Source organism: Chamaea fasciata, unplaced genomic scaffold, assembly GCF_029207755.1.
Source record: "Chamaea fasciata isolate MVZ Bird 193981 ecotype frontalis unplaced genomic scaffold, bChaFas1.0.hap1 SCAF_2, whole genome shotgun sequence".
In the NCBI taxonomy this organism is placed as follows: domain Eukaryota; kingdom Metazoa; phylum Chordata; class Aves; order Passeriformes; family Sylviidae; genus Chamaea; species Chamaea fasciata.
Genome location: NW_027094087.1, coordinates 112,299,441 through 112,325,718, shown reverse-complemented (window position 1 = coordinate 112,325,718; position 26,278 = coordinate 112,299,441). Strand labels below are relative to the sequence as shown.

At 44.2% G+C, this 26,278-nt stretch overlaps 1 protein-coding gene across 1 annotated transcript in view; it reads right to left on the bottom strand.

Annotated features, from left to right (window-relative positions):
• C2CD2 (C2 calcium dependent domain containing 2) overlaps positions 1–26,278 on the bottom strand; it is a 36,940-nt gene continuing 10,662 nt past the window's right edge. Inside the window, exons 3-14 of the mRNA XM_066177111.1 lie at positions 26,018–26,137; positions 25,587–25,688; positions 22,413–22,535; positions 22,014–22,134; positions 18,564–18,672; positions 16,540–16,601; positions 14,784–14,917; positions 14,354–14,525; positions 13,464–13,577; positions 11,202–11,329; positions 10,125–10,437; positions 1–5,577 (exon numbers count right to left, since the gene is read on the bottom strand). Of these exons, the coding sequence (XP_066033208.1) occupies positions 5,351–5,577; positions 10,125–10,437; positions 11,202–11,329; positions 13,464–13,577; positions 14,354–14,525; positions 14,784–14,917; positions 16,540–16,601; positions 18,564–18,672; positions 22,014–22,134; positions 22,413–22,535; positions 25,587–25,688; positions 26,018–26,137 (1,725 nt within the window). The 3' untranslated portion in view covers positions 1–5,350. The remainder of the gene's footprint in view (positions 5,578–10,124; positions 10,438–11,201; positions 11,330–13,463; positions 13,578–14,353; positions 14,526–14,783; positions 14,918–16,539; positions 16,602–18,563; positions 18,673–22,013; positions 22,135–22,412; positions 22,536–25,586; positions 25,689–26,017; positions 26,138–26,278) is intronic.

Here is a 26,278-nt window from a genome sequence, read left to right as displayed (position 1 = left end):
ACAGAGACAATTGGCTTTTATTGTATGTACAGCAGGAGTTACTTCTTTTAAAAAAATCCTCTTAGGTTTTTGTAGTGATATAATAAATCTGTACATCATAGATTTCATAATTGCACCGACTTGAGTTTATATATGCACAGAAAGAAAAACACACCACAGAAGAAGTGACTATGACAGTTGATGCTAGAAGAAAAAGAAAAATGTTTTACCACACCTGGAATAATACAGAGCATAATACATCATTGGGAAATACAGAATTATAGTACTGGGAAGACCTCAGATCATCCTTCCCAGCAATTTTCACACCATGCCAGCACCTTGCATAGTCGCAGTTTGGATCTCCTGAGTGAAGTGGTATTATTCACCCTTAACTTAAAGTAATCACCCTTGTTATATAATTAATCTGGAGTTGTTTGTCACCGAGGCTGAGGCTTAGCAATGTGCAGAAGCATATGCTGACTTTAAACACATGAATAAATCCACTTAGGTCCTGTGGAGGTCAGAGCATGAGGTCAGCTGTTCCCACTCACAGCAGGAATGTCTTAGCCCGGAGCTATGGCACAGTTCATTCTATCAGCGCTTGTCTCAAACCTCACCTCTCCAAATCAAAGCCTGCAAGAAGCTCAACTGTAAAATCCGGGCAGCTTTCACCTTGCTCCGTGTAACACCCAGAACTACAAAAGGTATTAAAACGAGAGCAAGATTCTTGTTTTGCTTCCCCATCCACATCTGGTAGCATTTTATGCCTTCACCTTTGTTTTGTTCCTATGATGTTTTGCACATCAAGAACAACAGAACTCTGAAAGAAATACACAGCAGTAAGTTTTCACTTGAGAAACACCTAGAACCAGCAAGGAGAACATGCAGTACCAGGAAATGCTGCAAAATTCCACTGATCCCCAAAACTAGAGTAATTACCAGCCAATTTCATCAAAAAAAAACCAAAACAAAAAAAAAAACAAAACAAAACAAAAAAAACCCCAGCATTGTAAATCCAGTCTTCTCAAGAGCAAGACAGTACAAGGTCTGTATGGCCTGGAGCCCAAACTTGTCACCCAAAGAAAGAGCAGGGAAAAAGAGAATCTGTCAGAAAGCATAAGAATAAAACCCAGTATTTATGCCTGCTCAGTGTATGACCTGTCTAGTAAGTTGAAGAAGTAAAAGTATTTTGCTTTCAAAGTGAACTTTTTTCCACCCTGGCATTCCTTCTGCCTCAGATTCACGAGTTTCATATATTGTTAGGAGTGAAATGACTCCAATTTCTTCCTGGGGTAAGTAGGATATGAAATACCAATGACCGAGGGATAAAGTCTTCCCCATCTCTATAAAGTGACTTTGAAAGGGATCTCAATCACTTTAAGAAATTTAGCTTCTATTCCCATTGGAGATATTAATTAGTTTTATTGCTTTCATCTACAAAAAGCAATTTAATTCCTGTACTATTTACTCAGTCAAAATTCACACTAAAGCTGAGACAAATCTTGGTGAGGATAGGGCTCGTCCCCATCGAGACAAATTTAAAGTTTAAACGCCATAAAGCAAACAAAGTACACTACAAAATAAACTACAAACACAAATTTAGGAAGTTCCAGGTATGGGCAGACAAATTCTTTAGAAAGGAAAAGCAAGCCTTTATCTCTTAGCCCTCATGAAATAAGTACCATGCTTTCTTTGCTGTACAGAAGACCCAGAAGCACAAAAGTGTGAGAAAAGGGACAAAAGGAATGAATATTTCACAGCTTGTTTCCAATCTACTGTTCTGAAGTCATTAAATTGCAAGGCAGTAAACAAGAAGTTTTCAGCGTAATAAGATCGAGTAAAGATTTTATCTACTGTTCAAGAGGGTAGTTATTAAAATTCTTTGTAATTTTAGTAACTAAACATTTGAACAATGGATCAAATTACAAAACATAGGAGGTGATTCCCTTCACAAAAACTGCACAGGGCACATCACGTGTTATTTGTGTCAGCTGACAAATCCAGTCTTTCTGACCCAAAACTGTGGTGTGCATCCTGCAGGTTGTAAAGGTCCAGCTCTCACTGACGCACATACACAAGAAATGTGCATCTTCAGATCTCCTGATCTTAAATGACAACCTAAGGAGGGGATGGGATTCATTATTGTGGGTCTTTGGGGTTGTCACAACTGGGCAACTCAATTGTCCCCTTGTGTTTAGTGCCTTAGCTTGTTTTTACAGCAGGACATAAAATATTTGCAGAGGAGTAAGGAGAGGTGAGGAACACACCCGCCAGATTCAGAGAACCAACATCAAAACAAACAATGTTTATTTTCCTGAGGAGTGAAGGCAAATAAAAAAACAGATTCCCTTTTTACACCAAATGCCTCGCTCTTGGCATCTGAAGAATTCATTCTCTCTTAACACATATGAGCCCAAACCTCCACACAGTTGGCAGTGAAGAATGTTCTTCATTCCCACCATCCAGACAAGCATTCAAGTGATCATCAAGACCTTAAGATGAACCACTTTTTTCATGTGTATCCATTCTCTGGGGTAAGTTACAAGCAAATCCTAGTGCTGTATCCTGCAAGTTACTCAGTGTTACTTCACCCTCTTCTACAGTGCATGCTAAAGCTTCTGTAAATTAAAATCCCAGCTCAGTAATTTAAGAAAACTTCAAGTAATGTTATGTGCTACCCATGGAGCTCAGTTTCATTTGGATTTCTTGAATTTAGGGCCCAGTTGTGGTTTTATCCTTCAGCAACGAAGACTGAGCATTTAAAAATGGCAGGGACTTGACCCTCACCCTGCCCCATAACACAGGGAGTTCCTGCTAAAATCAAGAGAAAAAGTGTCTGTTGAGGGAACATGACATCAGGAGTTTTAGTGCTCACACCGTGAACCACCACAGAACAAATGAAGAAATAAAACTTCTACTTTGTATTAAATTAGAAATAAAACTGTTCAGGCACACTCAGGCTGGGCAAACCTGTATTACTGAACTGGGATTTCCAAGCACCATACAGCTCCAGAGGATTCATTTGTAACCCAATTTTCAAAATACAGAACATTAAAATGCCTTCAAGTGTTTTCATAACAAGCAGCATGCTTAAACGTACAACTATTTGATAGTCTGGTCTACCGTACTACCACAGTGATCTTAGAAGGTTACACATAAACAGTATTTTTAAATAGTTGAAAGATTTTGACAGTTCATTTCCATTATTTTCTTGCTAAAAAAGAAACCAAACCCCCTCTACTTTGATACTGAATTACCAGGGAACTTTGAGTCCATCAGAAATTCGAAATGTGAAATGTGTTTCTATTCTTCGGTAGCTTTTAATTTGTGATGAATGCTTTAAGTTGAAAGCCCAAATATCTGCCAAAGTGTTGGACAGCTTAAAGGGAGGAAAGGGGCCAGGGGAAAAAATCACTGTTGGCAAAATAGGCACAAGGTCTATCATCCATTCACGTCAGTAATTTAGTTGGAATGAATGGATATTTTTCTTGGCTGAAGGGAACAGGCTTGGTCTTTTGTCCTCAGCAGGAATGTAGATGATGGAAAAGTACAGGTAAAGCATGAAAGATGGAACCTGTGCAATACTGACATTTTAATCTTCTTCACAGCCAAAATGAGAACTATGCCTTTACTCCCATCAGTTTTTCATTTTAGACCAAAGGAACCAGCTGCAATATTTAGCAAGGAAAAAGGGTTACAAAACTCATCTGACCAACCACTCAGTGCATGACAATACTGGTAGATCGAGATCTGAACTAAGGGAATTCATATTTTTTCCAAAGCTTTCTTCACAACTGTGTATTTTAAGATCTCAGTAAGTGTTTGGCAAGTAAGACAAGCTTTCCAATGAAAAGCACTGTAGGGTTAACTATGCTCTATTCACCATTTACTGCTCCTAGCTTTGCATTTGATATGATGGTTTATGTACTTGGCTAACAAGCACCTGGGAGAAGGAATTAGAGCCCCTAAGATGAGTTTTTGCATCAGCAATACAGCTTCTCACACGGAAGAAAAGCTACATGTAAGATTTTGCAAATACTTTGTGAGTAGCTTCAAGTAGATTTAAAAAAAAAAACAAACCACAAGTTCTGGTTTAAGTGTAACTTTTTAAAAGCAGAACATTAAACAATATGCTAGTATTGGTATTTGCATAATTTATTGATTTATGGCTACTGTCAAAGGCATCTCTCCACCTAGAGGGGCTGAGCAGTGATTATAGCAGGCTGCAGTTATTACAGCAGGATAGCTGAGCCAGCATTTTCCTTCTGCTCCTGAACACTCACCCGCTTCCAAATTACACCACAAACTGCATCTGGGCCTCTTTTTCTCCCCATTTCAGTCTGACTAGAAAATTCAGTTGCTGCTGCTGCTGCAGGCTGCAGGGAGGGAGCACAGCGGTGTCTTCTCTCTCTGGAGAGGTTCAGTCACATAAACTGGGTGTGATGTTTCAGTTCTGAGCTCCCCGTTGATGTAAATCAGGTGATCGATCACCTTTGGGTCCTCCCTACAGGATCAGGCTGGAAGTCACAGTGGGGTCATCTGGTGCCACCTCCCTGCTCCAGCACGGCCATCCCAGAGCACAGGGCACTGGACTGTGTCCAAACAGTTCTGGAATATCCCCAGGGAGGAGATTCCACAGCTTCTCCGGGCAGTCTGTCCCAGTGTGTGGTCACTGCACAACAAAGAAGTTGTGCCTCCTGTGCAGGGGAATTGCTGGGGGCTCTGGGGCCATTGCTGGGCCTGGAGCAGAGCCTGGGGCTGCTCTGCCCTCCCTGCACACAGGGACAGACAGGGACAGACATGGGGACAGCCAGGGAGGGACACCCAGGGACAGACAGGGCTGAGGGCCCCTTTCACTAGGGCTCCTCTCCGGGCTGAGCAGCCCCAGCTCCCTCAGCCTCTCCTGGGCACGGGAGATGCTCCAGGCCCTTCCTCAGCTCCAGGAGCTCCTGTCCCAGCTGCGCTGAGGATCCAGAGCTGGACACAGCAGCCCAGAGGTGCCTCCAGGGTTGGGCAGAGGGGCATCACCTGCTGGAAATGCTCTTCCCAGTGCACTCCAGGACATCAAGTGTCTTCTTGGTCCCCACCTGCACCATATTCCCCATCCTCCCTCCTCTTCCACAAGAAACCACCCACTCCTCCAAAAGCTGTCAGGGGACACATTCAGCACTGCTTGTATTTGGAGGAGCCACTTCCTCACCAGAGAGAAAAAGCATTTTGGGAAAAAAAAAAATAAACCAAAAAGACCACTGTTAATAGTGAACATCCTTTTATGCAAGTCATCAGCCGTATTTGTGTTCTCTAGTGCTGCTCTGTAAACAAGTGCTCAGCTGGTGAGCAGGTCTCCATCCCAGCGGAGAGGGTGTGGGGTTTATAGGTAGGGCTCTCCCGAAGCACCGTTCAGTTTGCTCTTGCTCTTGTTCCTAGAAAGGAGCTTCTTGCTCAGAATCCGTGAGAGTGTCCCCCCCTTCTTGCGGCCCTCCTCTGCCAGAGGCTGCTGCAGGAACACCAGGTCGTTGTGGGACTGGCTCATGCCCGGGTCCTTCTGGTGATGCTGCCGGCGGAAAAACAGCTTCGCGCTTTTCTTCAAAATCCCACCTGTGGGAGGAGAAAGGTGCAGGACACTTTAGACAGAAGAAGCTGCTGTTCCTCTTGAAACTCAGCCTCAACTGCAGCATGAGTGAGAAAAGCTGATCCTCTGATTTAAGTCTCCTGCCTTACACTTAGCTCCAAATGCTCTCCTGGAGGCCACGCTGGTGGTCACACACACATGCACAGCAGCTGATGTGGGTTGTACCCTGGGCTCTCATGTCTCAAAGAGGCACATCCAATCTTTTCAACCAGTAAAGTAGAAAGGATTTTATAAAAAGAATGAAAAAGAGGAAATAATGTTACTCTTTGTTGTCTCAAGAGACCAGAGGAGGTGAAGATCAACCTGTGAGGCACCACAGGGAAGCAAATTTTAATTTGAGGTGCAGGACAACAGTACCTGGCAGTCACTGTGTGTGCAGTGGTTCTTTACAAGCCAGGCAGCAGGTGCTCTATACAAATTCAGCAGCACCACCCAGAGTAACACTCACAAAGCATTTGCTATTCTAAAACCCCGTGAGGAATAGCAATGCACTTCAGGCAGATTAAAAATAACATTACATCTGCTTCCAAGGGGTTCAGAAGTCTGCCCAAATCCCTCCTGCGGTAAATTAAGTTGCTTTATTTTGCCATGTTCCTTCCCTTGACCCCATGTCAAACCCAGCATGCAGCCAAGGCAACTGCAGCTGTCATCTCACCAGGGACTCATGCTGCCAACAGCAGCTCTCTCTCTCTACTCCTCTCTTTGCAAGCTTGTGTTGTTTTTGCAGCCATTCTGCCAAATTCCACCCTCCCTCTCCCTGTGTGCCCGGTGTGCAGCTGGCAGGGACACTGCTCCAGGCTACCAGCAACACTCAGCCTAGTTGGGACACCAGCTCTGTGTTAAAACAGCATCAGTTTTGTGTGTAATTGGCTGGGCTGTTGTCCCAGGTGGCAGGAGCTTGTTTGAAAGGAGGAGAACCCAGGTGACAAGCCAGCACAAGAGCTTCTGGCAGTCAGATTTGGATGTGGGGACAGTCACCTCCCTGGCAAAGCTTCCACACCTCCTCCCTGTGCACCACTATCAGGTTTCCCGATCCTTTCTCAGTTCAGCTATTAATTCCTGTCATGGCATGGTCTTGATTCTGCCTTTCCTCCCACTGCAAATGCACACAAAAAGCAACACTCAGTGCAGTTCTTTCACGGGACACGGCCACAGTTAGAAATAAATGTTTGTCCCCTGAGGACCTGACAAGGCCTCTGTGTCACTTTGCACACAGTGACAGCTGCAGAACAGGTATTTCATGGCAGCCAGATGCAGCTTTGTACACACCAAAGCAGTCACAAACATGTACTTGGGGGGTTTTTTACTGTGTACTTTAAGGGTTCAGCACTCAGCACCTGGGACGATATTCAAGCATGTTTTTTCTGGCAGCTGCTGAGACTCTCCTCACAGGGCACAACTGGATGGGAAGCAGAAATCAGCCAGAAAGCAACCAGAACTTGTGAATTTGAATCTTGACTGCTCTCCCATCAGCCTCTGATTGATCTTTTTGGCAAGGCAGCACCACTTCAAGCTGTTGTCAGAGCACAAAAGCAGCAGTGTTCCACCCTAGGACACTGACAGCTGCTGATGTCCAGAGGCTGGGGGGATGCAGAGCAGCTCCTGTTTGGGCAGGCAGCTGTTCTGCCCAGCAGCACTAGGACACAAGGCTTCATCCTTAAGCAGGTTTTTAGTCCCATCCATTCTGTCATTCAGACCGATTTCCTACACCAGGAAACAGCACCTGACTAAGAATGCTCCAAAAATTGTGCCGGTGGTCTGGGACAACTCCCTGCAGCTGAAAAAACCGTGGGCAGAGCTTCCCTGAGAGCAGCACAGGCTCAGCACAAGCAGCAGCCCCCTGACACCAGAGCTGGCTCCCTGGTGTTCAGCCTCTGCTGCCTGGAAGCTTGGACATGCCCAGCAGTCTGCAGCCAGCCTGGAGCATGCTGCCTGGCAGTGGCTGTGGCTGCTGTGGACACATGCAGCCCTGGGAGGAGGCAGGGCAGGGCAGCAGCCTGGCAGTGCTCATGCTGGTTTATGTGCTGGTTCATGTGCTGTTTGCATGCTTATGCCTCCAGTTCAACAGGATCCACGTGTCAGCCCTGCCCCCAGCAGCAGGAGAGGAGCAGGGAGCACTATAGGAACTCACTGCACTAATATGGGGTGTTCTGAAAATGCCTGTGGGGGTGGGAGCACTTCTGAATCTCACTGGTGCTAATGGAGGAAGATTTCCTTCCACATCTACAGGGATATGAATAGAGATTGCTTTCCATTCCTTCCCAGCTTCCAAAACAGTTTTCATACAGGTGGTTCTGTAAAAAGCTGCTGATTTTGTGAAGACCTGGTAGCACTGTAAATGAGGCTAGAAAATCTTAATCTAAAAATCTGTAAGCAGCAGGTTTTAAAAGGAGTTTTGTTTGTATGTATATCCAGTTATGGGTTCACACATGGTTTGCACGAGCAGGTTTTGATTGATTACCAGATCGCTACAGCAATGGGGCGTGATGGAGAGAGATTGGGAATGTGGAGCATCACCCCAAGCCTTCCTTGCTGCCCTCTCTGTGTGACCCTCCTGGACAGCACAACCACCAGAAATGATCTGTCACAGCAGACTGGTCTGCTAAGACACCTGAGCACAGGAAGGTAATTTTGGAAGGAGAAAAGGAATGGATGGGGGAAGAAGGAAATGGGTGTCAAACTAATTTTTGCTTCAGTTTTTACAATGAGTGTCTCATTGTAAAGCTACATTCTCTTAGGGATTAAAAAAAAATAAAAGAGAGAGAGAAAAGCAACTTACTGTGTAGGTAATTAATTCTGGCTGGCATAGTAGTCATCTTAAATTTATAAAAGGGAACGGGTAAGAAAGAGAGGAAGTCAGAGGTAAAAAAACCAAAAAATATGCAAGAGTAAAAAAAAAAGTGCTAACTTTAAGACATTAATACACACAAAAGGCTTTTCAAAGACGAAGGGGTTTTGTTTGGTTTTTTTCCTGTGTTTGGGTTTTTTTTGTTGTTGCATTTTCGGTTTCATTTGTGGTGAGTTTTTCTGTTGTTTGTTTTTTTTTAAAGGGGAAGCATTTGACAAACAGAAGCCTTGAACTATTCACAGCTCACTGAAGACAGGGGGGTTGAAATGTTTTCTGTCTTACTCCATAAAAGCTACTCAGCTGTGACAAAGCAGAGATTCAAAACTTCCACAAAGACATCTGTGTATAATGAAAGGGATTTGAGCCAGTTTTTTCCAAGTATTTTTTCAAGATGATACAACTCTCTCAGAGATACTTTGCAGCTTTTAGCAGCCTTACGCTGAATTGTGCGAAAATCTCTAGAAACCTCATCTCTTTGCACAGAGAAACCCGAAACCTGACAACAACTCACATTCAAACTTCCACTTGCTTGTTTTAGAACAACAACGTGCTGAAGAAGAATCCGGAGGTTTTGCAACTTCTCACACAGCTTCCTAAACTCTTCCAGGCTCCAAAATGAGCCAAATCCCTTGAAACAAACCCACTCCCCTCACCCCAAACACACGCAGGACTTTCCAGAGCCTGAGCATGTGTGTGACAGGGATTGTTGCTGTCCCCTCCTGATCTCTCATGTGGAGCAGCCCAGCTGTGGGAAGGGCAGAGAACTCTGTGCTCTAAGGGAGGGTCCTGACAAAGAGCTCCAGTGTCTGCCCTGTGGGAGAGGGGGGGGACAATCCCGTTAAATAGGGAGGTTTTGTACTGAGCCATTGCCCAGCATCTCTGGGCGAGGAAAGGACAAAAAATAATAAAGCAGAGAGGGATAGATATGAGTGAAAAGCACAGTGGTTTTTGCAACTTTAAGGTGCAACCTGTGTGCCTGTTTGGGGCACACAGCACTGGCCTTTTGTAAGATTTCCTAATAGCCCCAGTGTTTACAAACCAGCGCTCAGAGGTTACTGGATTGACCGAGGAAACACAAAGAACCCTGAGACGTTTTCAAACTGCAGCTCTTCAGGTGTGTAACTACCTAAGCCAAATGACTTGATGCCTTATTTACTTATTAAATTAACTTTTATTCTGTTTTCTTTAGGAAATTATGCATTAATAAAGGAGTGAAAAGGGGCAATCTGTTCAGCAGGCAGTTTCTGCTTCAGCTGTGGTGCTTCCCTGAACTTTAAGTGAGGGCAGGGGAGCAATGTATTGGGAAGCAACTGTGGATCTGTGCCATCTTCACCATGGTAATGGGGCTGCCAATACAGGGCAAGTCCTGGGGTTACAAGGACACAGATTTCCTCGAGGAATTGATAATGTGACTAGTGATTTCTCTCCCAAATAACTGGGTTGGGTGTAATGAGCTGCCAGTTTCTAAGGGTGAGCTGTTTCCTTGTGGAGGGGAGGGTAAGAAAGCCTGAGCTGGCTCAGAGAGCTGCAAATAAAACAGCTTCAACCAACACCACAATCACAAAGAGTTTGAAGGACAAAAAAAAAATCAATAAGGAAGGATGAACTACTGCAGCCAATTACAAAGAGAAAACAGCTGCTGAAGTGGAAGTGAGCATCATGTACCTTTAGATTTTTTCACGCTCCCAGTTTCTGAAACGCTTAATGAGCTCCCAGATATTTCTTCAGAGGTCTGGTCTAAGAGTGTGCTGGTGTCCCACTGCTGGCTGCCATTCTCCAAACCCCAGGCCTTGTGGGTGCTTTGCTGTTGCTCTGTACCAGGGACTCCTTCTGAAGCATCCAACGGCTCCTTTTTATCAGAGGTGATTTTTCCAGCAGCTTCCTGCACAGTGGGTGGATCTGCTTCCCTGCAGGAGCTGTCCATGGCTGCAGCATAGTCCATCATCAGTGAAGCTTCACTGTCCTGAGATAAAGAGGTCTGCCCAGTGGAAATAAGAGACAACACTGACACAAGTCATCCTGCTGGAGAAAAACAAACCACCCTGCAAGAGTGATTTTAACTCTTTATACTTGTTACTTGTATTGCTCAGGACCATCAGCAAGCCACCTGAAGCCTCCTTAGCTCTACTAAAGGAGAGAAGCATTTAGCAAAGATTTTTATCACGTTGCAAAGGCCAAATGAGTGAAAAAATCAATTAAGTAAATGCCTTCTACCTATCCCTAGTCCCACTACAAATAACAGGATTCCCCTACATGTGCTGCTGTAATCAAGTGTCAGCATGCACAGAGAATCTTTTGGTCCTTCTAAGAAAATTAACACCAAAGCATTTCATCTTGTCTCACTGTTTGCCCTCCCCCTAGAACAGAGACCAGAGAACCAGAGGTTTTTCAGAGGGTTTTAACAGCTTTGAAAAAAAGTAAAAAAACCTTTCATACTTTTCTCAGCGTATCTTCCCTACACGGGTGAAACACAGAGAAGGATTATCCACTCTTCTCACCTAAACTGATTTTCCCAAATCCCTAACACCACTCCTACCCAAGGACATTTTAGTCAGGCTGTCAAATCTAACAATCCCAACCCAACATCCTGATTTGCCTTAACTTAAAACAGTCACAGAAAAACAACCTGGCACACAAAACTGGACTCTGCAGAGACAGCAGAAGCCATATTAATGCTGCAGTCAGTGCAGAAAAGGCTTTACAGAACCAAGCAGTGACTGTGGGTGCTGTTTTCTGCTCTACCTTGGACACCCCTGATATGATAATGGTGCTTTTCTTTCGAGGAGACTTCAGCTTCTGCTTCGCAGACTCGCTCAGCTGCCGAATGGCAGCTTCTGCCACGGGGTCGGTGCCATTCAGTACCAGCAGCTCTGGAAAGAAAGGATCATTTCAGATGGGAGAAGGAAAAAACAGAGTAGAGACAGGCTGAGTTTGTTGTCCTTGACTTAAAATTCACAGCAATGGCATAAACACCATGAACTTTGCAATTCGCCACCCAGCGATCAGGTCCTGTCTTTCCCTGCTGTCACCCATTTTTGGAGAAAAGGTACCAAAAAGGCACTTACAAACCCTTTCCATGAGAACAAAGGAGGTTCTGGAAGCCTGGACAAAACACCCCGTTATTTCAATGCACTGCTACCCTGTGGTGACAGTGGGGACGTCATGAGTTATCACAGTCATGAAGAACCATAGTCCTAACATGGTACAAGGCTGGCACACGATGTTACTTCCTCAGGTAGATTTTTTGTTATTTTGCTCCTTTTCCAGACCTCCTTGCTCAGCGTTTCCTGTGATAGGGTGGGGAAGGCAAAGTACCTGCCTCCAAATCCTGTAAAGTCACCCCCCTTTTCCCCTCCAGCCACTGCACAGGAATATAAAATCTTCTGTATAAAATGCTCTTTAGTGACAAACACAGGTTTATTTTTAAGCATGGCCCTTTCTGGCATCTAGGACACAAATACACATTAATCAAATTCATCAAGCTCAGGAAAAATCAAGGCTAAGGAAGTCAACAAGACAAAAATCCCCCTGTTTAATTGCCTGAGGTGGACTTTTCTGGGAAGAATTTTAACAACAACAAAAGGAACAGAGGCAGGAATAGCACCAGAGTAACTGAACTGAGCAGTGCCTTTGGTTACTGTGACAGTAATGTAATAAAAGATGAGGCCCAGAATTAAGACATGTCTGCACACTTATCTCAAACCTTGACTTTTTCCATCTCCCCAGCCCCTGCATTAATTCTTATTGTTGTCATCACTCAGAACTGGGGCACAGACACAACATCTTTTCCACAGTGCTCGCTGCTATTTTGCAATGATGTTTGTAATAACTTTTACCTAAGTTACTGCCAAAGGCTTCTTTGTATTTCTTTCATTTGGCTTTTGTTCTAATGAGTAATTCTTCCTGTAATACTGTACAAACACTTCACAGAAATCCCCCTGCACTCCCAAGGAAAACATTGTCCACAACAGTACGGAATAAGCTGTCTCCAGGTGAATTTTCCAGTAAGTGTTTTTGTGTCTTTAGTATCATAAATCAACTCAGAAGTCTTGCACTACCTTAACATTTCCCAAACTGATGCAGTAATACCACACTGCTTCATGGTACCAGAGTATTTCTTACCCTAGCGATAGGAAAAGATCCAAGTGCTGTTACAGCTGTTGATGGTTACTGCTTCTTGCCCTTCCCCATATTTGTAGGACAGTACAATTTCTGTCTCTCAGAAACCTCCTGACTGTGCCAGGACCAGCCCAGATCATCCCCAGATTGTCCACTCCCCACCCAGACCTGTACAAAGCCAACACCAAGTGCCACTGGCAGCCACAACTGGGTCACATCTGTCACTGCTCTTGCCCACAGAGCCACTGAAAGGGTCAGTGGTGACTTCAGTGTGCTGAAGGTTTAGAGCTGCAACCTGAGAAGGTAAAGTCCCCAGAGACAAAATCAGGTTCATACACAATTCAAAGTGAATTTATAATTATTGTCAATGTCACCTGACACTCTGAAGGAACATGAGCTGTATCCAGGGACTTAGGAAGGTGGACAAATGGGCACTGCAAGCCCAAAAATTGACCTAGGAAGAGAACTGAGTCCTCCTTACACCAGTCCTGCCTCTGCCTTCTCTTCAGACACAGGGGACTTACAGGTACATGTCACAGGGTTTTAATTTAGAGCAGCATCCCCTGTGCCTTTATGAAAGGAGGCATCTTTCATTCAAAAGTAAGAGAAAAGCTTCACTTTTGGCTTTTCTGCAGTCTCCTCCCCTCTCCAAACCACAGCTCATTGTTATTTATTCAAACCCAGTAACTGAAATTGCCAATTAAAACCAGACTTCTGCTGCAAGGCTGCCGTGGCCCAAACCACAGTGCTTTGTAAACATAAACCCCCCAGTGGTGCTGACAGGCAGCAGCCACATGGGTTGGCTGTCATTTGAACAGGATCACACTAATCCCACGTGCACAACAGAGAAATGCTCTCCTCAGCAGCTTCAAACGTACTGATTACCTGTATCTGAAGAGGACAAAGTTTTGCTGACTGGAGCACCATGAGAATGGAGGGCTTCAACAGTGAAATCCTTTTCAGTCACCTTTACTTTAACTGGAGTTTTCACAGGAGAATCTGAGGAACCAAGTTCTTTGGTTATTTGAACTGGTCAAGACATTTTTTATTACGTTAATAAGAATTAATTATACCAGTTATGCCTGTTCAAATCGTAAGTGTTTGAGAAAATTGTTTAACAGAAATTCTCAACACATGTTCTGTGGTAAACCTGACCCTAAAAGGCCAGTGTGAGAATTTTTAAAAACATTTTTAAACGTTTAAAACACTAAAGAATGTTTTTAAACATTCTACTGTAATACATTAGAGAACACTCACTTAAAAGATTTGCTTTAACAACTTAGAACACAGATCTTTGTGATTCCTCACACCAAGAGTGTTCACAGGTTTTACTTTTATAATTTTCCCAAGAAAAACTGGAAAATCTGCTCCTGGAGGACATGCTGAGAAGTATTTTGTCACCCGGTAACACCACCCTCCATCAGAGATGATAATACAGATCAGGGTTAGAAGGCACAGGATGGTGTGTTATCAGCAAAACCTCTGAGAGTCTGATATATTTGTCATGTGAAAAACCATCCACCAAAACCCAGCCCTTCTACGTGATGACAGCACGGGGAAAATTTACAGCATGAATTAAAAGAACCATGAACTGTTCCTCTTGCAAGAAAACAAGTTTTCATGAAAATGAAAACCCTGATTCTGGAGAATACAAACAACAACCCCAATCCAACACATCAGAGAGGTCTGGAAAACAGCATTTCCCTGACATCCCACTCCCCAGTGCCTCTCCTGGTGCCCATGGAAGGAGCACAGGGAGGTGTGGACGTGCTGACCTGTGCTCAGGGGGGATGATCTCCCTTCCAGGCGAGGTTTGGTTCTCACAGCAGTGACAGTGGTGACCACAGTCCCACAGGGCATCACAGTGCGATCCTTCTCGATCTTGGTGGCCAGCACTGGAGAGGAGACCTGCTTTGCCTTCAGCTCACTGGGCTCTATAAAAGTGAACTGAGGAGAAAGACAGAAAAACACCACCTCAGAAGCAGAGTCAGGCAACGAGGACACTATTTCTAGCTGGCTTTTGCTGAGCCAAACTCAAGAGTTAATTCCTTCGATAAGACACAAATTCCCTGCAATCAGAACAGGCTGCTCTGACTCAGCCACAAGTCCAAGCATGAGATGAGCCTTCCCAAGCATGAGATGAGCACTCCCAAGCTTTTCCTGAAGGCAAAGCTTCAGCCCAACTTCCCCCCAGGGCAGCAGTACCTCTGCAGTGATGGATCCCAGCCCTGGCTCCGAGCTGCTCTCCCTGGCCGCGCTGCTCAGTGCAAAGCTGTGCTGGCCAGAGGGTTGTTTCCTGAACAGGTCCAGAGGTACAGTCACCTTCCCAGATAAAGGACCTGGAAGAATGAAATCAGCAAGTCAGCCCAGATCTAAGCTGCCAGGATGTGTAAGGGAGAGAGCACAGGGAGGAAGGAGAAAAATTCAGGCAAAAAACCGCAATAGTTCTACACCATGGGGCAGAGAAGTGGCATTTACAGCTTTTTTTCCCCCCATTTTATGACTGTTCCTCAGCCTGGCCTAATACTGTGCAACAGGAAAGAATGGAACCACAAAATATTACTTATTTACTTTTGTTTCTGGCCATTATTTTTCCCTTTATATGCAGAATGTCTAGGGAAAAAAAGAAACAACTACGAGGTCCTTGGACAATCTCCATAACCAGTTTCTGCATCTTTCATTTCAGAGGACAATCTGGAATCCTGGTTAATTGGTGCATCACAACAATAGTGTTTCTTCTTTTGAACTTCAGTAAAACTTCAGCAATTCTCTTGTTCCTCCCTTGACTTTGTCAGCTCCACTAGACCAGAACAAATTGTTAGCAAAGGTACTGCATGATTTCAGAGATGAAATTCTAGTTTTCTGTGCAAAGCAGAATGTTTAAAAACAGTAAGTTCCTACACTTCACTGGCCTTTTGGAGTCAGGTTACCATAGAACATGTGCTGAGAATTTGTATTAAACTATTTTCTCAAACACTTATAATTTATACAGGCATAACAGGTACATCAAACTCTTGTGTACACCTGTATTATACAAGCAGGGATCTACATTGTATTCACATAACTCCGCTCTCTGCTCATTAATATGATTCTACTTTGAGTCTTCTATTGAAGGTTTTTGAAGAAGGACAGCTCAGCAGGTATGGAGGGGCAGAGGGGGAGGAAGAGAATTGTCAGTGCAATCCACTGGGACCTTTTTCTTCAGGAAACCAGGCTGAAAGTTAGGATGTGGAACATTCCTGTGTTTTCTGAAAGACTAAAGATGCTTAGGTACAGTCAAGACTACATTTTGTCCAAGAAAAACCTAAGTTTGCTGACTCCATATATTTTTTTTTTAATTAAAAACAGCATCCATATCAGAGAAGTATTTTAAAGCTTTTGACCTTCCAATCCTTCTAATAATCACATATCATAAGCAAGGTATTGCACAACTTTGTATATCTAGATTTTTAAAAAGAATTATGAAACAACAGCATCAAGCTGTAAAAATGTTTGAGGCCCCATGTTTTACATTTAATCCAACATAATCAGAATTGGAGTGTTTTACACCTGATTGTGATTTTCATACCTGAATTTTCAGGCAGACTCTGGGACTTGAAAAGGAAGGATTTACAATTAACCCCCATGATTCCCCTTCAGCCACAGAGAGAACTCAAAAGCTTAACTTGAAACCAAAAAGGTTTACAGTGGATCTTTCAGATGTTTAGAAGATGGAAAAATACAGGATAACAGCACCTGCAAGACTCAGTTATGTTGACAATCTAGAAAGAAACTCAAAGATTTTCTGTAACCTTAACCCAGACCATGAGAGAGGCACCTGGTCAGTGTATTCTCCATCCACCCAGGATTACTGATGGATCTCACAGTTTCTGTGGCCATCCAGAAATAAAAGGAGACTTCTGCCAACACTCAGCAAAGCCCACACACTGATCATGCAAAATAACTCAGTCTCAATACTTACTATCCAACTTTCCATCTTCTGCTATTTGCAGTTGCAATGCTTTTGATTTGGCACTTAGTTCACTGGGAAGGAAACAAAACCACGTTAGGTCTTTGCAGGGCAAGCAGATTTTCCTTTCCATGTAGGTTTTCCCTTTTTTCCCCAACTTTTCTCAGCCCTTTCCAAGCCTTGCAGGTGGGTAAGAGTGACTAAAGAGATCACAGTCAGAAAACCATGGCCTGGGTCCCTCCCCTGCTTTTGCACAGGTTCAGTTTGTTGAATTTCAGAGGCTTTTCTTCTCCCCAGGACCTGACAAACACTGCCCTCCAAGCTGAAGGTGAATCCTAGTCTGACTGCTGCACCACAACACCAAAAAGCTTTGTTTCTCCTGGCAGGATCAAATCTGCAAGTCAAGATGCTGCAACAGGCTCAATCAATATCCCCGTCAAAGCAGGAAAGTGTCCTGCAAAAACTGGACAGATGCAAGAAAACAAAAGTAGTCACACCTTTAAATGAGGAGAGTCAGCATCACTTTTCCAAAACAAGCCTCAAGGATGCTGCAAGCCAACAAGAATGAGTTTCTGTGTGACAAAACCCAGGTTGGACTACTCTCAGAATTACACACGTGGTACTTAGTAAAAGGGACTGGACAATAGATACAAACCTTTCCTCTGACTGAGACAATGAAGCAAACTGGGCAACTACAGAGTAACCCTCCGTAAAACTTTTATTTTATAACCTTCTCAGCAGCCCTTCTGCTCAACAACCCTGAGGGCATGCAAACGTATTACATTTTGCTATGTCACCGTTTCAGGATGGTTTGATCCTGGCTGCAGAGACCCCACCTCCATTAGTTGCTGTGGCACATCATCTCTGCAGCAGATTTTCAGTTTTTCCCTGCCACTCCCACCCTTCCTGCACCCCAAAACTTGGAAAGGAGCACCTTGATGGCACTGCTGCTGCTTTGGCATGAAGCTAAAGCAGAGCCTGACATGGTGGTCGGTGCAGTGGTGTTCAGAGTGGAGGATATTTTTGGATCAGAAGAAAGAAAAGAGCAGAAGTTTGTGTGTGGGAACTTGAAAGAAGTTCAAAAACCCCTGCCAAAATCCTCCTCATTTATCTGTAAAAGCCCCCAAGCTTACCTCATGCACTTCTGAAAAGCAAGTGTGGAAACCCCAGCACTATTCCTAGTGTCAAGGCCAAATTCCAGTCAAGTTAATCACATCCTGCCTGCCCTCTCTCAGCCTTTTCAGTTGGAAAAGGGTATTATTCTTACAAACTTCCTGTCCCAAACTGCTGGGAACTTGCCTGCTCTGCCACACTGAGCACTGTTCCACCAACAGATGGCTGAAGTGAAGCACAGACCCACGGGCTGAAGCACTTGGTGATACTTGAGAAAACAAAGTTCATCAGTGACTCCCCCCTTTCCTAAACTCATGCACCTCAAAAGCCGTTTCTGCTCTGCTGTTAGAAAGTGAAAATAAAAGCAGTTTTAGAACTGCTCATTTTTGACCTTATTTGCAGCAGCTGTGTGAACCACAGAATACTGTGTAGGCTGCCTGAAAGTCCCTTTTCTTTTCCTACAGAAGAAAGAAAATTTAGTTAAGTTTTACACTCTGTTTTTAGTCATGGCCACCATTATTTTAGACGGTCAATTGTTTTTCCACATTTGCTTTTCCCACTTAGAGGAGGGAATGGAGAGACATTAGATTTCCTCAAATGCAGTTTTCACAGTGAAGTGATCTCAAAACCTTGCTATCACTTCTTTTCTGGCACTGTAGGAAAGCATGAGGTGATTTATTATGCCTGTGACTGCTGTCATCTACTAGAATCATCTAACATGGAATACCTAGAGTCCTGTGTCTCATATCCATGTAATTAGATATCCTGAAGTCCCAACCAGCTCCAGATTTCTCTGAGGCCACATAGAGAAAGGCCAAGAAGGGACCTATTTCAAAATGCCATTCTTCTCTCACACAGTCCAGGGAAAAAAAAAAAAAAAAGTGCTTTAGTGTAAAAGCATTCTCAGTAGGTAAGTTACTTACAAGATAAACTCTTCCTTCCAAAAGGGATGTGCAGCATTTTTGGCTACAGAGCTGGAAAACTTCTGCATAGGGTCATTCAACTGAACTATACACACAAGGTCTGTGCTGCCTGTAAGGGCAAGAAAAACCAACAGCCAGTTATTAATGCTCTGTCACCAAGGGGCCACTCACTGAAAACAAACCCCCATCCCTTGCACACTGCACTTCTGGGCAGACTTCTGCAGACACTTTCTCACCCTCCCACGGAATAAATGCCTTCCCTGGGTACATTCATGGCAAAGGTCACTGTTGCATCACTGCTGTCTTATGAGCCACCCTACACACTGTGAAACACGACAGCCCCATTTAAATCCTGCCACGAAGCAACGGAGTGCAGGCATAAAACCATCCAAGAAAGATGGGGAGGCAAAAAAAAAAAAAAAAAAAAAAAAAAGAGTGAGCAGGTGATGGTGTGGGTGTGAGGTGGGGAGGGAGTAAAGTTGCTTTCAGCTGTTTAAAAAAAAAAAAAACCCAGAAGTTTTTTAAGTTCCTCCTAGCCACAGGCACAGTGGTTTATTTGGACATGAAAATAAGCTTTTTTCTGCTGGCAAGTGACTCGATGACAGCAGTGCTAATTCACAATGGTTTGTGCACTGTGGTTTTTAACAAGTTTTAAAGCACTGCTGCAGACTTATCTCTGCCTTGATCTCGGAATCTGAGAGTGCTGCAAATTGGCATATTAAGAGTAGTTATACTGCTGCTCCAAGGGGAAACAGTTTGCCAGATTTTGTTCCTCTTAAAACAGTTTCTTTACTATGGCTTTCACAGCATCAGAAATAATTTAATCCCAGGCTTCCAACACATCGAGGAAAGCAACAAAAAGCTCAGTACCGACTGTGTGCAAAGCAAACAGAAGATGCTGCCCCCCAGCTCTCCAGAAGAATCTGGGTCTGTGTTTGCCATGAGCACCTCTCAGTTGTTCTCTGGGGATGCTTTGGATCAGCCCCATCTCAGACACAGAGGCAGCCTGGGCCTGGCAAGGTGATTAGAGAGGAGACAAAGCACTGTGTACACACAGCTTATTTGGGATCCAAGCTGACCCCACAGTAAGCAGCTGAGCTGCTTTCCCAGAGGCTGAGCCTGAGCTGATGGACCTGGGCTGGTTTCTGCTCACCCAGCAATGTGTCCCTGCAGCCTGGTCCTGCTGCCACGTCCCCAGCCCAGGGCAGGGACCTGCACAGCCCTGCCTGGAACTACAGCTGAGCCACAAACCAACTGCACCCAACTGGGTATTGCAGCTTTTCTGCCCTGGACACCCTGCTGATGACAATTCGCTACTTTTTCCTTACCAGCAGATAACATTTTTGCCCTAAATGATGCCCTGCAGAGCATGTAGTACAAAATCTAGAGTGATTTTTGTTTACACACACAAACTAAGGAGATAAAAACAGGCACAGCCCATAAGCAGAGACCAGTTCTGCTACTGAGTATTCACCAGCTGAGCTAAGATATCTCCAGGAGAGCCAGAGCTCCTATAAACCCTGTCAGCATCCATCAATCATCCATGGTTTCATCAGCACAGCCAAGCTGCCCCTCCCCGGCCCCCTGTGCAGGTTAGCCTGAGATCCTGCACAGCCCCATGCAGCCTGAGTTCCAACAGGATAATTCATTATTGCGAGGCAAGGCCAGGAGAAGGGAAGGGAGTATTAATTAGAAATCAGCAAGTTATGTCCAGAAGCCAGCAGCTTTCCAGCTGGGCAGGATTCCCACTGGATTTCAAGTGTACCAGTTAAAACCCATTATGAAGCTTTACTTCTCATCCTCAGTTCCAAATATTTACACTCCAGGAGCTGCTGGGGAGCCAGCAAAATTTCCTCCAGCTCCTGTTAGAATAGCAAATGGGGATTTTGCCTCCCAACATCTGTGTTCCCAGAGCAGAGCACATGAATTGTGCTTTTCCCTCTCATTTTTAGGGAAGGTGCAGTGGTTCTCAGAAAGTGAATCTTCTGTTCTATGCACACAAAGGTATCTCATCATCTCATCTCATGACTTCTAAAGCAAGGCAAAATGACCCAATCTTTTGGAAAAGTTTAGTTTGCACAACGAAATTGTAGAGTAATAACAAATCACAGAATGGTTTGGGTTGGAAGGGACCTTGAAGATCATTTCATCCCGAACCCCCTGCCATGGGCTGGGACACTTTGCACTGCACTGGGCTGCAGTTGCCAGAATAATTTTATTGCGATAGGACATTTCACAGCCAAGAGTTCCAGAATTGCTTTAAAAATAGTTTGTTTGTTTGTTTGTTTGTTTTAAAGAAGCTCTGCAGAGGTTTTTAGGGGGATCACTTCCAACCAGGATGAGCAAAGCAGTATTATGCAAGACTCAAGGGCAAAAACCCTATTACATCTAACTGAAAAAAGGGAGAACAGGAAGTAGGATATATTTATCTAAAACTACTGCATTGCCCAATTTAGCAGCCACGAGCTTCTATTAAAAATACTGTTATGGAATTGTTCAGTGGCCATAAATAACAGAGCCTCCAAATCTGTATTTCCTCTGACAGAATCTGAGCTGTGCCTGCTCATGCCTCCATCTGTGACAGAGATGTGTCTGCACCTGGAGAAGTCTGAGTCCTTGCAAGACAGGCCTGCTGCTGCTTTCCAAACCCAACACTAACTTCACTGGGCAGTGACCTCTTTTCTGGCTTCATTCTCCACCTTCAAGAGGCACCTTCTTCCTTTACCTGCAGAGGTACTTCATCAGGGGAAAATGTCCTTGACAACAACAAAAATAATCTTTCAGGAGCTTCTAATACAGGAGGAGAGTTGGAGGTACATCTGCAAATCACGTGGAAGTAAAGAAAAATAAGGCAACATTGAATCAAGCCAATGTCACTGCCAGCAGCTAATGGAGAGTTGGATTTGAGCCCCTCATCTTGGGTACAGCCAAAGTGAGAACTTTTAGAAATTAAAACTGAAAGCCAGAAAATAATCAGCCAGCTTTATACACCTGGTCATTTCAATCTATTTTCAGCAATGATGGACTCCTGTACAAGAAGAACAAGATGTTTAAATACTCAAATAAACTAAAACATACATTAAGTCAGCACTGGTACAGGTTGTCCAGAGAAGCTGTGGCTGCTCCATCCCTCGGAATGCTCAAGGCCAGGCTGGATGGGGCTTTGAGCAACCTGGGATAGTGGGAGGTGTGATGGGGGGAATGAGATGAGCTTTAAGGTCCCTTCCAACCCAAACCATTCTGGGATTCTACAAAGTCAATTTTTCTCAGAACACAGCAATTTGTTAAACCTCCTTTTGAGAGCAGGCTGTAACCCAGAACTTCCACATCCTCTCACCTGAAAGTAAAAAAACCCCAATCCCAGGGGCGCAGCAGCAGCTGAGCTGTGTTACCACCCCCAACCAAGCCCAGGGCTGCCCAAAGGGAAGCAGCACACCTGGGCTGTGTTACCTGCAGCACGGAGGTCACTCAGCTCCGCCGCGATGTTCCTCACCAGCAGCTTCAGGTCGTGAGCCCGGGGAGGTTTGGGGGGACTCGTGCCCTGAGGGAGAAGGCTCGTGGTCTGTACATTCTGCAAAAAGCAACCAGGACAAGGGGCACTGTGCCCAGGCCAGCACCAAACCCTTGGGTCACACAGGGCAGCAGCGCTGGAACACCAACACAGAGCCACAGAGGAGGTGTGACCACAAAGCCTCCACTGCCATGGACTCTGCTGCTCTGAACGTGTGTCCCACTTGGTTCCTGTAACTGAACACTGTTAAATTTACTCATTTGTGAGTTGTGAATGTGTAATAAAAGCACTGGGCAGAAGGACACTTCTCAAAAGATTTTGGAAGCAATGAGGCTCACCTGAACCTCCTTTGAATCTGCAGGCCTCACACTCAACACTACAGATGGAGAAGCTGAGCTGAAGAGGTTCTTCAAGACATCTCTGAGCGTTTCAGATATTGCACATGTCCCTGCTGTCTGTCCCTGTGAAGAAACAATCAATCAGGCTTCTCCAAACTCAGAAGAAGTTGAGGCAAAAATTAATTTGGTATACATCTAAACCATCAAAGCCATCAAACATTACCTTTGTCAGAGAGAGAGACACGTGGTTTCTGTTGCCAACAACAATTTAACAACAGATCATGCAAAGAACTACTTAAATCTCTCCACCATGCGTTAAAGGAAAGCTAGAATTAAACACTGAAAAATTCATGCTGTTCTGAGAGTTAGGAAGGCACAGCTGTTATCCACAAAATCAGGAGTTCCTTCACACAGTTTTTATCCTATGATGGTGTTTTAAAGACTCTGCACTGCTTTGCACTCCCCTGAGAGAGCAGATCAGGTCACCAGATAAGCAGATCGTTCCACTGAGTTAATGGGAGTTATGCCAGCTTGCAACAGCTGAGAAGAAGCTAATCCTGTGCTGCACTGAAAACAAATATTACAGCATCTCCTGGAGGTCTTCTACCTTGCTGAAAAGCGCAGTGTATGGACAGAGTCGTGCTGCTCTAGGGCACTGAGTTGTAGTTTGCTCATAAAAAAAAAATCTCATGGACATTTGTGCTCAGCACCACAACCTCTGAGGGGTCAGAACAGAGCACAGATTTTGTGTACTTCATACACCTTAGAATTAATCACGTAGCTTCACAGGATTAATCTAAGGTGTATGAAGAGGGTGAACTGCCCTCCCTGTGCTCCTGGGGAATGCCTGCTTCTCACAGCATGCTCCTCAAGGATTTTCTTCTGCTCAGTTACCTACAGAACACAGATTCTTAAGTCAAGCTGTCCTAGAAGGACAGTCTGAAACCCAACAGCTCTGAAATCTCAGTGAGATTTCTTTTCTAAAGGAAAGACTGAAGTAGGAGACAAAGATCTGACCTAAAAACAGAGGACCCATCCACCTTTTCTCATCTGGTACCACACTGAGAGACTTCACTGATGTGCACCTTGCTCAACAGGTCAAACAGAGTGGGAGGAACAGCCCTTTCCCAGCTCCCCAGGTGTTACAGAAACATTTAGGGGGGTTCACAAAAAATCCCAGGAATGCTGTGTACAGAAATCCTGTTTAAGTGCCTTCTTACCTAACTGGCCTTTGCTGACATGTTCAAAACATACAACAGCATTGGCCAGTCCCACAAAAATCTGCAGCATTTACACCATGTGCCCTCAAATAACCACCAAGGAAACACATAATACTCATTCACTTTAATAAAGATCACAGTAAATTAGGCTTTTTAAAGCCCCAGTAGCAGCGATTTCATTACTTAAGTTACTTAAAGAAGCAGATAAATTGTGGCTAGTCTTCATTGTTTCGGAGGTAATTTCCCTCTCCTGCTCTTACCTAAATTGTAAAATCCCAGTTGCCTCTCGTGCTTTGCCATCAGCCTAATGTGACATCTGTTATTTCACAGTAACAACAGCAATATCAGTCACTGGACTTCTGTTCAGAGGTATTTGCTGTTGTTTCCATAGTTATTTGGAAAGGAGATTGATTACAGAGCCTCCTGTCAGCTCTGCCTTGCTTTTAGCCATCCTTCTTTTGGAAAGTAACTCCCCGCCACAACTCCCTCCACAAGACAAGCCATAATGGCTTCACTGCCACCCCAAAATGATCAAGACAACGGAGTTCCACTTTGGGGTGAACACCACAGCCAGCCTGGGGCACATCAGCACACAAAGTCACCTTGTGTAAATCCAAACCCTACCAGTCAGCCAGGTTGCCCAACAAAAGTCAGGTTCACCCAGCCATTACCAAGAGAAAATGGGTTATTATACCCCAGCGTGATGTTAAAACCACTGTGGAGATAATCACAAGCAATTAAAGGTGTTTATTTGTACACACAGTATTGCTTCTGAAAGAGGAAGAAAACAAGACACAAAAGCTGACACTGAGGTTTAGGAGGTGCAGCAGTTTCTGAGGTGTAGCTTGCTCACAGGTTTTAGCCCTTTGTTTATTGCCTCTCCTCTTCTGTAAGTGCTAATACAAACTTCAAAGTGAAAATAAAGCCCTCTAACGACTGAAGAACGTAACAGGCTCATTCTGAAAATGCAGGCAAAGCAGAACAGGTGCAACTCTGCAAAGCTGGACTTGGGCACCTCTCAAAAAGCTGACTGTGAAGCCCAGAGACTGCAGCAGAGTCATCTGTGTTTGTCAGGAAGGATTTAATACTTAATGACTGCTCAAATGTGGATAATCAGCATGTCACCCCAGCATATGAAGGTCATTTACATGCTACCTGTGCATGGTAAAACCTAGATTAAAACACACTTCAAAAGGCTTGTCTGTCTTTAGTTATGAGTTTCACATTTTTATGGACAAAAGCTGTGCTAATAAATTATTATGATTGTAGCTCTCTCAGTACAGGTCTTCAGAAGCAGCTCTACAATAAACTCATTTTTTAACAAGGCCTTCAGTGAAGAAAACAACTTCACAAAACACAAACAAATCCTCCCCCACACTTGTAAGAAACAGTTAAATCACCCACACTTGTGCCAAAAATAAAAAACTGCGAAGAGTCAAAGGCAGAAGAGAATCCCAGGCAAGATGAAACTCTTGCAGGGACTGTCCCAATGAATCAGTGCTCATATACAAAGACCAGGTGCAATTCCAAAAGCATCAAAATATTTTTAGATCATCCATCATTGCCTTAAATAACTGTATTTTTCACAGCTGTTTCTGATCTGTTGTTGCCAGATTTCAAAACTGATTTAAATTGGGGAAGGAGCAACGTTTTAACTGCTTTGATGGAAATACCACTACACCTGGGGGATTTTTTGTTATTTTAGAAATGTTCTGAGAGAAGATACTTAGGAACAGACATTTTTCACGCCTTGAATTTGGATGACAGATGTTTGAAAAGTCATTTGTCTGCCAAATACAGACTTGTTTCAGTAGTCTTTAGAGGTGCTGCTGGATTTCAGAGATGTAGGGGCTTGACAGATGATCCATGGCAGATGCTTTACACCACATTTTGGACCAAGGGGATGGAGACCCATCTGCTCTACCATTACAACAAATAAAACTCACTGACTGACCTCCTGCACTGCTGGCTGGATTTCAAAGTTGATTTCATTGGTGTTAATGAGCAACCACTCAACTTTGACATCGTCTCCTTTGTCTTTCACGTAGAGCTGAAGCTGCAGAGAGGAAAAGAGTTATTGTACAAGTGTTGTGGTGTCCTGTAAGGAAATTGTAGGTCAACCTCCATGCTAAGACTCAGCACAGGAAGAATGACACCAGCTTCTGAGTAGGTAACTTCAAAGTGACACTCTAAGGAGGCAGATGTTGCTTAAGTTTTGAGAGAGCATGCCAGTTAAAAACGGAATTGTTCTACATATACAGGTAGCAAACCCAACATGTTATTTATCCCCAGTCTCCTGAAGAGGCAGCTTAATTTCCGTATTTACCACTTGCCCTAGAGGGCAAACAAAAGGAAAGGAAGAGAGAACAGCACTTCAGACTTTACCTGCAGGTGGACTGGGGACAGCTTCACAAAATACGACTGAGCTTCAGCGGCTGCAGGTGGAGAGGCTGAGACAGCAACGAGGAATTTAACAGAATCTCCCACAACATTGCAAGAAACCACCTGGAGAAAGAAAAAGAAGGAGGGGAAACGAAGGGAAAAACTAATTAGTCTTCAGAAGGTCTGGTGAAGGCAAGAAAGAAAATAAGAATGGAATTTAAGCTAGCAGAACTATGCTAAGTTGCACAGGTGGGAAATTTCTAA